The following is an 11,286-nucleotide window of genomic DNA, read 5'->3' on the forward strand; positions in this document are numbered from 1 at the left end:
GGGTGGTGGTGGTGATGGTGTGTGATTTTTTTTTTTTTTTACGTGTTTTTTTTGTGTGTGTTTTTTTGTGTGTTTTTTTTTGTGGGGTAGATGTGCTGTTTTTTTTTTTCTTGGGGAGGGGGGGTGATTTTTTGCCGTTGTGTATCTGTATTTTTTCTATGTGTTTATTTTTTGTTGTCTGTCTATTTCTCTCTCTCTCTCTCTCTCTCTCTCTCTCTCTCTCTCTCTCTCTCTCTCTCTCTCTCTCTCTCTCTCTCTCTCTCTCACCACGTGTTCTCTCTCTCTCTCTCACACAACCCGCTTCTTCCACCGCCTCTCTCTCTCTCTCTCTCTCTCTCTCTCTCTCTCTCTCCCCCCTCCTCCCCTCTCCCTCTTTTCCTCTCTCTCTCTCTCTCTCTCTCTCTCTCTCTCTCTCTCTCTCTCTCTCTCTCTCTCTCTCTCTCTCTCTCTCTCTCTCTCACCCTCTTCTTCCCCCTCCCTCCTCTCTCTCTCTCTCTCTCTCTCTCTCTCTCTCTCTCTCTCTCTCTCTCTCTCTCTCTCTCTCTCTCTCTCTCCCTCCCTCTCTCTCTCTCTCTCTTTCTCTCTCTCTCTCTCTCTTTCTCTCTCACCCTATTCTTCCCCCTCCCTCCTCTCTCTCTCTCTCTCTCTCTCTCTCTCTCTCTCTCTCTCTCTCACTATATTATTCGTGTTGTTTCCTGATATTTTAATTCCTCACTCCTTGGTTCCACGTTTCTGCTATTATTTTTTTTCTTCTTCTTTTTCTTTTTTGTTGTGTACAATTATTTCTGATTCTATTTCGTTTTTCATTTTTATCTTACGCTTTCGGGCAGTTTCGGTTAACTTATTTTAAAAAATCATTCATTGTTGTGATATGCTTGTTCTATCGTATATTTTATGTGCGCGTCTTCAATGTAATATACTCTGATTTATTTATTTATTTTTCTAAATCTGTGTCGCCTTTTGCTTGTTTCTTCCTATCGAAGTCACCCCTCCCTTCCCTCAGAAAACTAGGAAATAAAACAGTAAATATGTATATATATATATATATATATATATATATATATATATAAATATATGTATGTATATATATATGTATATATATGTATATATATATATAATATTATATATACTATATATTATATATATATATATAAATACACACAACACACATTTACACACACACATGATATTTATGAATATATATATATATATATAGAAATTATATATAATATATATATATATATATAATATATACATACATAATATATATATAAGAATTGAATATAAATTTATTATGAAATTGATATATATATGCTTAAATAAATAATTCTCACTCACACACATTCGTCAAGAAGAGAAAAAAAAGGAAAAATAAATAAAAAATACAGGGAGACATTGAAGAAAAATAGTGAAACAAAGAAAGGAAACATGTACAAATAAAGCAATGCAATTTTTTATTCCCTCTCCCTTACCCCCCACCCCCACCTCCACCCCATTCTCTCCCTGACCCCCATCCCTCTTTCTTCCCTCCCCCCCTCCCCCCTCATTCACTATCCCTGACCCCCATTCTCGCTCTCCCCTCCCCTCCCTCCTTCTTCTATTCACTTCCCCTCCCTCCTTCACTCTCCTCCTCCCTCCACCTCCCTCCCCCTCTCTCTCCCTCTCCTCCTTCACTCTCCATCCCCTCTCCTTCACACCATCCTCACTCTCACTCTCGCCTCTCCCCTCTCCCCATCTCCTCCCTCACCTCCCCCTCCCTCCTTAACTCTCCCCTCCGCCTCCTTCTCTTCCCTCCTTTTCACATTCCCTTCCCTCCCATCCTTCACTCTCCCTCCACTCCGCCCCCATCTGGGCCCATCCCCCCCCTCTTGCACCTCTCCCCCAGCTCTCACCACTCCCCCACTCCCCCTCTCTCACTCTCCCTATCTCTCCTCCCCCTCTCCCCCCTCCCTCTTTTCCTCCTCCTTCTCTCCCCTCCCTCTCCCCACTCACTCTCCCTCCCTCCTTAAACGTCCTCTCCTCCCCTCCCCCCATCTCTCCCCATCTCCTCCCTCACTCCCCCTCCCTCCTTCACTCTCCCCTTCCCTTTCCCCATCTCCTCCCTCACTCCCTCTCCCTCCTTAACTCTCCCCTCCCCCCCTCTCCCCATCTCACTCTCCCCTCCCCTCTCCCCTCTCCTCCTTCACTCGTCCCTCCCCTCTCCCCTCTCCTCCCTCACCTCCCCTCTCCCCAATCTCACTCTCCTCTCCTCCCTCACCCCCACCCTCACCTCCCCTAACCCTACCCTCCCCCCCCACAGGTACGAGGGCGGCATGGCTAGCCTACAAGAACCGTGTCGAGTCCTCAGGAGAGAGGCTGCGTCTCCCTGGCCTCGAGTCCTACAGCCAGGATCAGCTGTTTTTCATCTCCTTCGGACAGGTGGGTGGGAGGGACTTGTGGGATAAGGGGGGAGGGGGGAGGAGGAGGGGAGGGGGATGTGGGTGGCAGTGGGTAGTGTGTGTGATTGTTTGTTTGTTTGTTTGTTTGTTTGTGTTTGTGTGTGTGTGTATCAGTGGGTGGTTTGTTTTGTTTGTTTGTTTGTGTGTGTTTTAGTGTATGTTTTTGTTGGTTTATTTGTGTGTGTGTTTGTTTGAGTGTATTTGTTCGTTTGTTTGTTTATTTGTGTGTGCATGTCATTGTTTGTTTGTTTCTGTATTGTGTGTGTTTTTGTTTGTGTGTGTTGTACTTATGTGAGTGTGTGTTTATGACTGTGGTTGTGTTTTTTTTGTGTGTGCGTTTGTCATTTATTTTTGTTTTTGTGTTTGTTTGTTTGTTTGAGTGCTGTGCTTATGTGAGTGTGTGTGTTTATAAATATGCTTGTGCTTGTGTTTGTTTGAGGATGTGTGTATGTTTGTATGGGTTTAGGTGTGTTTGTGTTTATGTGTGTTATGTTTATTTGTTTGTGTGTGTGTATGCTTGTTTGTGTTTGCGTGAGTGTTCGTTTACTTGTGTGTTCAAGTACATACATACATACACACATACGATGCAAATGCGTGAGTGTGGATGATGAATAGAAATGAATATGTTTTGAAATTATTGATCAAAATATTACTTGTTCCCGTGTTTTTATAAATATTTTTATTTTCTTATTATCCAAATTTTCTTTTGGGTTGTTTGTTTATCTGACTACCATTTCAACCTTTTTTTTTGTCTCTATCGTCTGTCTGCATCCCTCTCTTTCTCTTTCTCTCTCTGTGTGTGTCTCTCTCTCTCTCTCTATCTATCTTTCTCTATCTCTCTTCTTTGTCTCTCCCTCCCCCTCCCCCTCTCTCTCTCCATCCCCTTCTCCCCCTCTCCCCCCATCACAACCCAATAACCCCTCTTCCCTCTCCCTCTCACCATCAAACCCCACCAATAACCCCTTTCTCCCCTCCCTCTCTCTCCCCCTCCCCCATCACACCCCCAACCCAACTACCCCCCTCTCCCCTCCCCTCCCCCCTCCCCCTCCCCCCCATAACCCCCCCAATCACAACCCAACCCAACTAACCCCCTCCCCTCCCACTCTCCCCACCCCTCTCCCCCAAATCACAACCCCAACCCAACTAACCCCCTCCCCTCCCACTCTCCCCACCCCTCTCCCCCAAATCACAACCCCAACCCAACTAACCCCTCCCCTCCCACTCTCCATCCCCCCCTTCCCCCCCATCACAACCCCAACCCAACTAACCCCCTTCCCCCCATCCCCTCCCCTCCCACTCTCCCCCATCACAACCCCAATCTCCCAACCCAACTAACCCCCTCTCCCCCCCTCCCTCTCTCTCCCCCCTACAGCTATGGTGCAGCCAATTCACTCCATGGTCCCTCAAGTTCTTGCTTTCAACCGACGTCCATATTCCCGGCGCCTTCAGGATAAAGGGTGTCCTACAAAATCTACGGGAATTTTCACACGCTTTCGAGTGTGATGGGAATAGTACTTTTAACCCCGAGAGAAAGTGCCAATTGTGGTGATTTATTAGGGATTGTGGTGTCTATTGTGGTTGTTTTTTTTTCTTCTTCTTTTAATGAGGTGTTGTTGTTTTTTGTAAAGATGTGTTCTTTTTTTTTGTTAGTTGGTAAAATTGTATTTATTTTTTTTTCATAGCTATTTATATATTTGTTTTGTTTTTTGTGTCAATATTTGTGTAATCGGTTTGATTTTTTTTATGTATTTTGTTTGTTTTCTAGTGTAAATGTTAATGCTGATGGATCTTTTAAAATTATCATATTTTTTTTCTAACCACGGGTCTTATGTGCTGGTAAATGATGTTCTGTGTATATAATTTGAATATATCTATTTTCATGTCGAGGTCCTAATGAATTCTAAATTATAGTGTCTTGTGCAATATGATAATAATATGATAATTTTTACTTCCGTTTTGATCATTCGTGTTCGAACCAGTGCTCAACAGGCATTAAATCATATACTTAAGATTCTTTGTTTTATTATCGCTTTTTTTTTGGTATATATATATATATATATCATGTCAATCATCTAAATTATTTTCAGAAACGGAATAACCTTTTCACGTTAACAGTTAATAACACTTACTTCATGTCTAACATTATTTTCTTCAACGTTTCCTATGTTTTTTTGTACATATTAATTCATATATTGAGAGTAATAGCGTTTGACTGATTACAGAGATCTCATGTGTCTGTTTACGTGTATATGTCTGAGTTATTGAGAAATGAATGAATATGATGAAAAAAATAAAATGCCTTCCTGAAAATACTGTTTCATTCCATCGTGAAGATTATATATATATGTTATATATATATATATATATATATATATATATATATATTGTTGTTTTTTTTACTTTAGAAATTGATAAATAATTGCACACACATACACATGAACACACACACACACACAAACATACACAGAAACACACACACACACACGCGCGCGCGCATCTATATACCGGTGTATGTCCTAGCATCTTTGTGTGTGTGTATGTGTGTGCGTGTGTTTGTATATATGTGTGTATATGCCCATGTATGTACATGTATATATACTTATATATGCATAAAATCACAACAAACCCCATCCAAAATCAAGAACCCCCTCGCTGGCAACACTCCCTCAAACATTAATGCCAACTCGATGTACTTCCTCTTTCTCTAAGATCGTGCCGTCGCTATGCTCCGTCGGATAAAAACAGATCATTAATATGATTAAGAAATGTCACTGGGAGTTTATAATGCTCCGCGCAGACCGAGAGACATCCGGATATATGTGACACGACAGGCAAAGTAGTGGTTCCAGATACCGCTAGATGGCGCGACATCTGCACGTGGTCCGTTTCTTCCTCTTGGGAACACCTGCGGATCGGAGTGGCTGTTTCTTCCTTCTGTTTTTTGGCTGGCTGTCTTTATCTGTTTACTTCTCTGTTTCTTTCTTTCTTTCCCCTCTCTCTCTGTCTGTCTGTATGTCTCTGTCTGTCTGTCTCTGTTTCTTTCTTTCCCCCTCTCTCTCTGTCTGTCTCTGTCTGTTTGTCTGTCTGTCTGTCTGTATCTCTCTCTCTCTCTCTCTCTCTCTCTCTCTCTCTCTCTCTCTCTCTCTCTCTCTCTCTCTCTCTTTCTTTTTTTCTCTTTCTCTCTCTCTTTCTCTCTCACACATACAAACACCTATATGTATGTGTGTTTGTATGTATGTATATATATATATATATATATATATATATATATATATATATATATATATATATATGTGTGTGTGTATGTGTGTGTGTGGTGTGTGCGTGTGTGTGTGTGTGTGTGTGACTGTGTCTGCATATATGTACACAAAAATATATATATATATACATATATATATATATATATATATATATATATATATATATATATATATATATAGAGAGAGAGAGAGAGAGAGAGAGAGAGAGAGAGAAAGAGAGAGAGGAGAGAGAGCAAGATAAAGAGAAAGAAAGAGAGAGAGAAAGAGATAGATAGACAGACAGACATAAATAAAATACAGCACACACACACACCAAAACCCACATAAACAAGTCTAACCAAAGAAATATAAACCACGCAAATATAGGAGACGCAGAACACCCAAGACCACATGATAAAGGCCGCCCATTTAATCGGGAATCCATCACAGATTAAATATTATCGTCATTCATCCCTGATTTTTCCGGTATGATAATTCCTTCGATACAGATTAGTGATTAATTACGGTAGCGTGATATAGATTTATCATAAAGTTCAGGGCAAAAAGCGTATATATCATTAGCATTAATTAACTTTTTTTTTCAAGAGTAAATGTGAATTATTAGTTATTTAAGCTTGTATGTTATTCTGACAAGTGTGTTACTAAAAAAAATGGTATATTTAGCATATTTTTTTTTGAAGGTTATGAATATAATTTTCTTTTGGGAATGTTAAGGTCTTTTTGGAAAAAAATGTAATGATTGAGATTTTGCCAGTTAATTAATTCAGTTCTTGGGATATTTTAGATATGGTCTTGAATTTATAATTTAAATTGCTGGAGTAAAAAAAAAGGAAAAAAATCTAATATTCATCAAAACTAATACGTCGCATTACACTTAAAAAATAAAGAAATAAAAAAAAAGGAATAGGGAGAAAAAAGCATAAACTCGATATGGTTCTAAATTTATATGATAAATTGCTGGAGTAAAAAAAAGAAAAAAAAAAAGAAAAAAGATAAAAAATAAAAATAATAATAATATTCATCAAAACTAATACGTCGCATTACACATAAAAAAGAAAGAAAGAAAGAAAGAAAAAAAAAAACGAGGAATAGGGAGAGAGAGAAGAAAAAAAACATAAACAATTCTCCCTTACCCAACCCGGAATAATTATCCCGTTATGGGAACCCGCGCTGTCAAAATAAACAAACCCCGCCATAGTGTTTTCTACTTTACGAAATCATTCTTTCTAAACTTAAAAGCAAGATTATCCCATCTCATTAGACCCTCCGACTGTGACCTTTAAGACCGCGGTTGGGCAATGTGTTGACCTTGCTTATGTGACCTTTGGGGGGGAATCGGAGAAGAGTCAGGTCAGATATAGAAGAGCAGACCTCAAGGTTGTCTTGTGGTCGGGCATAATTATTACGCCCTTAACACTATGACAGAAGAAGGTGTTTGACTTAGTGTGTTTATGTTTGTGTATGTGTACGCCTCTCTCTCTTTCTCTTTCTCTCTCTGTTCTATTTTCTTTCTCTCTCTCTCTCTCTTTATTCTCTCTCTCTCTCTCTCTCTCTCTCTCTCTCTCTCTCTCTCTCTCTCTCTCTCTGTCTCTCTCTCTCTCTCTCTCTCTCTCTCTCTCTCTCTCTCTCTCTCTCTCTCTCTCTCTCTCTCTCTCTTTCTCTCTCTCTCTCTGTCTCTCTCTGTCTCTCTCTCTCTCTCTCTCTCTCTCTCTCTCTCTCTCTCTCTCTCTCTCTCTCTCTCTCGCTATATATATATATATATATGTATGTATGTATGTATATATATATATATATATATATATATATATATATATATATATATATATAATCTCCCCCTCTCTCGCTAATCTCCTCTCTCTCTCTCTCTCTCTCTCTCTCTCTCTCTCTCTCTCTCTCTCTCTCTCTCTCTCTCTCTCTCTCTCTCTCTCTCTCTCTCTCTCTCTCTCTCTCTCCCTCTGTCTTCCTCTCTCTCTAAGTATGTGTGTTGTGTGTATACATGTGTGTATTTTATATTTCCTTGCGTGTTTTTTTATGTCTCTACGTGTGTGTATATGAGATTATACACTATTAAAATATCTCAAAATACATATGCAATAGCATACAATAACCTGACATTAATCAAGATGAATGCATTCGTGATAATCACCAATATATGCAACAGGACAATATATCTGATTGACTGACCAATGGTGACGTAATTCATTCTCTCTCTCTCTCTCTCTCTCTCTCTCTCTCTCTCTCTCTCTCTCTCTCTCTCCCTCCTTCTCTCTTTCTCTCTTTATCTTTCTCTCTCTCTCTCTCTCTCTTTCTCTCTCTCTCTCTCTCTCTCTTTCTCCCTTTATCTCTTTCTCTCTCTCTTTCTCTCTTTATCTTTCTCTCTCTCTTTATCTCTCTCTCTCTCTCCGTCTCTTTCTCTCTCTCTCTCTCTCTCTCTCTCTCTCTCTCTCTCTCTCTCTCTCTCTCTCTCTCTCTCTCTCTCTCTCTCTCTTTCTCTCTCTCTTTCTCTCTCTCTCTCTCTCTCTCTCTCTCTCTCTCTCTCTCTCTCCCTCCCTCTCTCTCTCTCTCTCTCTCTCTCTCTCCCTCCCTCTCCCTCTCCCTCTCACTCTCTTCCTCTCTCCCTCTCTCTCTCTCTCTCTCTCTCTCTCTCTCTCTCTCTCTCTCTCTCTCTCTCTCTCTCTCTATATATATATATATATATATATATATATATATATATATATATATATATCTTTTATCAATGCCTAAATGAACGAAGACAAGAAATCGCCAATAATTGATTATCTCCATAGACGTCAATGATGAATATTGAAGATTGCAGGTGGTGACGTCATACCATGCAAGGTGATGCAAGCTTCGGGATTCTTATTGCAGAGGAATAAGAATATGAATGAATCATTGTTGCTGGATTTAGTGACGGTGATGCAATTGATAAGATCAACAACAACAACAATAACATCATCAATGCAATATGCTAGAACAACAACAAAAAATAATAACGATAAGCTAGAACAACAAACAACGGAAATAAATGAACAAAATAACAACAATAACGCAGAAACAGAACATTGGAAAAGAGGATGAAAATAACACCGATGAACAGCCAGAAGAACAATACAAAGAAGAAAGGAAAGAAAGAAAAAAAAAACAATTCAAAGGAAGGACGAGATAGAGAGAAAAAAAAACGAAGATAAAAGAAATATATATATAAAGATTAAAAAAAATATATATATAAATATTTAAAAAAACGAAACGAAACAAAAACAATACAAATAAACAACTAAAAATCAAATCCAATAAAACAAACAAACAAACAAACAAACAAAGCCCTCCCCTCTACACACACAAATCAAGGCAAAACAAACAAACAAACAAAAAACAAGAGACCTCCATACAAGACAAGAGGGAACCCACCCCCACCCACCCCCACCCACGGTCACATAATCCACCCACATAATTAAAACGAAGGTCATGTTGGCGGTATGAGGAAGGAGGGGGAGGGGAGAGGGGAGTAGGGAGTGTGAGAGGGGGGAGGAGGGGGTAAGGAGAAGGGGGGAGGAGGAGGTAAGGAGGGGAAAGGGAAAGGGGGGAGGAGGTAAGATGGGGGTAAGGGGAAGGGGGGAGGAGAGGAATAGGGAGTGTGAGAGGAGGGGAGGAGGAGGTAAGGGAAAGGAGGGAGGAGGGAGTAAGGGAAAGGAAGGGAGGAGGGGGTAAGGGAAAGGGGGAGAGGGGGGAGGAGGTAAGGAGGGGGTAAGGGGAAGGGGGAGATGGGGGAGGAGGGTGTTAAGGCAACCCTTTCGCTCTGTTTCAATGTCTTGGACCTAAACTCAACCTCGAAATAATTTCCTTAATTAAGATGTTTTTTCTTAAGGTGGGCCAAAAGAAGGGAGGGTATTGTTATGATAATGATGATCATCATGATGGTGATGATTATGATGGTAATCATGAAGATGGTGATGGTAATGGTGATAATAGTTTTGATACTAATGATAATGATGATGATAATGAGGATGATAATAGTGAGAATGATGATAATGAGGATGATAATAGTGAGAGTGATGATAAAGAGTAATGATAAAATAGCAATAATGACATGATACTAATAACAATAATAACGATTAAGTTGATAATCAAAATAATGACCATCACCATTATCATTATTATCATCATCATCATCATTATCATTACTCTTAATACCCTTATAAATCACCATCATCATCATAATTACTCTTCATACCCTTATAAATCACCATCATCATCATTACCATCCACCCAACCACAAACACCACACCTTATCAATGCATAACCTCGCAACTGCACCGTTGATAAATAGCTCCTGAAAAAGGCCAAGATTGTTTATATATATTTTTTTCTAAATACCTCACTTTCACTTGTATTTTCCGGAAGTAGTTACGCGTGGGAAATCTTGGGGTCGGTTCAAAAATGTTCAAAAATGTTCAAAAAAAGGTTCAGAAAGGTTTAGAAAGGTTCAAATTCTGTATTTTGCTTCTAGAATACAGGGAAATGTACCATGGTTGTGATGGTTGCTGTTAGTTGTGGTTGTTATGAGCATAATGTTTGATGTTAGTGATGATAGTGATAGGATTGATGACAGCAATATAAGCAATATGATGATAATGATGGTAACAGTAATGTCATTGATGATGATTTCAATAGTGATTCTGAGGTGAAGATGAAGATGATGATGATGATGATGATGATGATGATAATATTGGTGATAGTGATAGAATTGATGGCAGCAATATAAGCAATATGATAATAATGGTAACTGTAATGTCAATGATGATGATTTTAATAATGATTCTGAGAATGATTATTTTAATGATAACGACACTAGTGATGAAAATAATCATTGTACTGCTAATGACAACAATTGAAAAGGATGATGATGATGGTGATGATGTGATGATGATGATGATGATGTAGATGATGATGATGATGTGATGATGATGATGATAATGATGATAATGATGATGGTAAGATGATAATAATGGTGATGATGATGAAGGTGATTATGATGATGATGATGATGGTAATGATGATAATGATGGTGGTGGTGGTGATGATGGTGATGGTGATGATGATGTTGGTGGTGGTAACTACTATGAAAATCACAATGGCAACAATAATACTAATAAGAAAAATAATATCAATAATGATAATGATATGGATAATGATAAATACAATAACAATAATAATGAGGATAATGATAATGATGAGAATAATCATAATCATAAGAACAACAACAATGATGGCAATGATTATAATGATAATGATAATAATGATAATAATAGTAATAATCACATTATTCATAGCAAGGATAATAATCATAATGATAATGATAATATTGATAATGATAATAATAGTAGTAACAATGAAAGATAATAATGATAATCATGGTAATGATTTAGATAATGATGATAATGATATTTATGATAATGATAATAATAATAATTGTGACAATGAGGATGATGAAAATAGTAGTGATACTAATAATGATAATAACAATAATAAAGCTGATAATAGCAATAACAGTAATAAAAATAATGATGATGATGATAATAATAACA

The 11,286-nt window shown here is 38.6% G+C and overlaps 1 protein-coding gene across 1 annotated transcript in view; it reads left to right on the forward strand.

The window, feature by feature from the left end:
* LOC122262287 (endothelin-converting enzyme homolog) overlaps positions 1-4,077 on the forward strand; it is a gene marked incomplete in the record, with an annotated part of 15,564 nt that extends 11,487 nt beyond the window's left edge. Inside the window, 2 exon segments of the mRNA XM_086548564.1 lie at positions 2,300-2,418; positions 3,811-4,077. Of these exon segments, the coding sequence (XP_086404690.1) occupies positions 2,300-2,418; positions 3,811-3,987 (296 nt within the window).
* Between the last annotated feature and the right edge of the window lie 7,209 nt (positions 4,078-11,286).

Source organism: Penaeus japonicus, unplaced genomic scaffold, assembly GCF_977035675.1.
Source record: "Penaeus japonicus unplaced genomic scaffold, GWHDUDI00000001_assembly GWHDUDI00000021, whole genome shotgun sequence".
In the NCBI taxonomy this organism is placed as follows: Eukaryota; Metazoa; Arthropoda; class Malacostraca; order Decapoda; family Penaeidae; genus Penaeus; species Penaeus japonicus.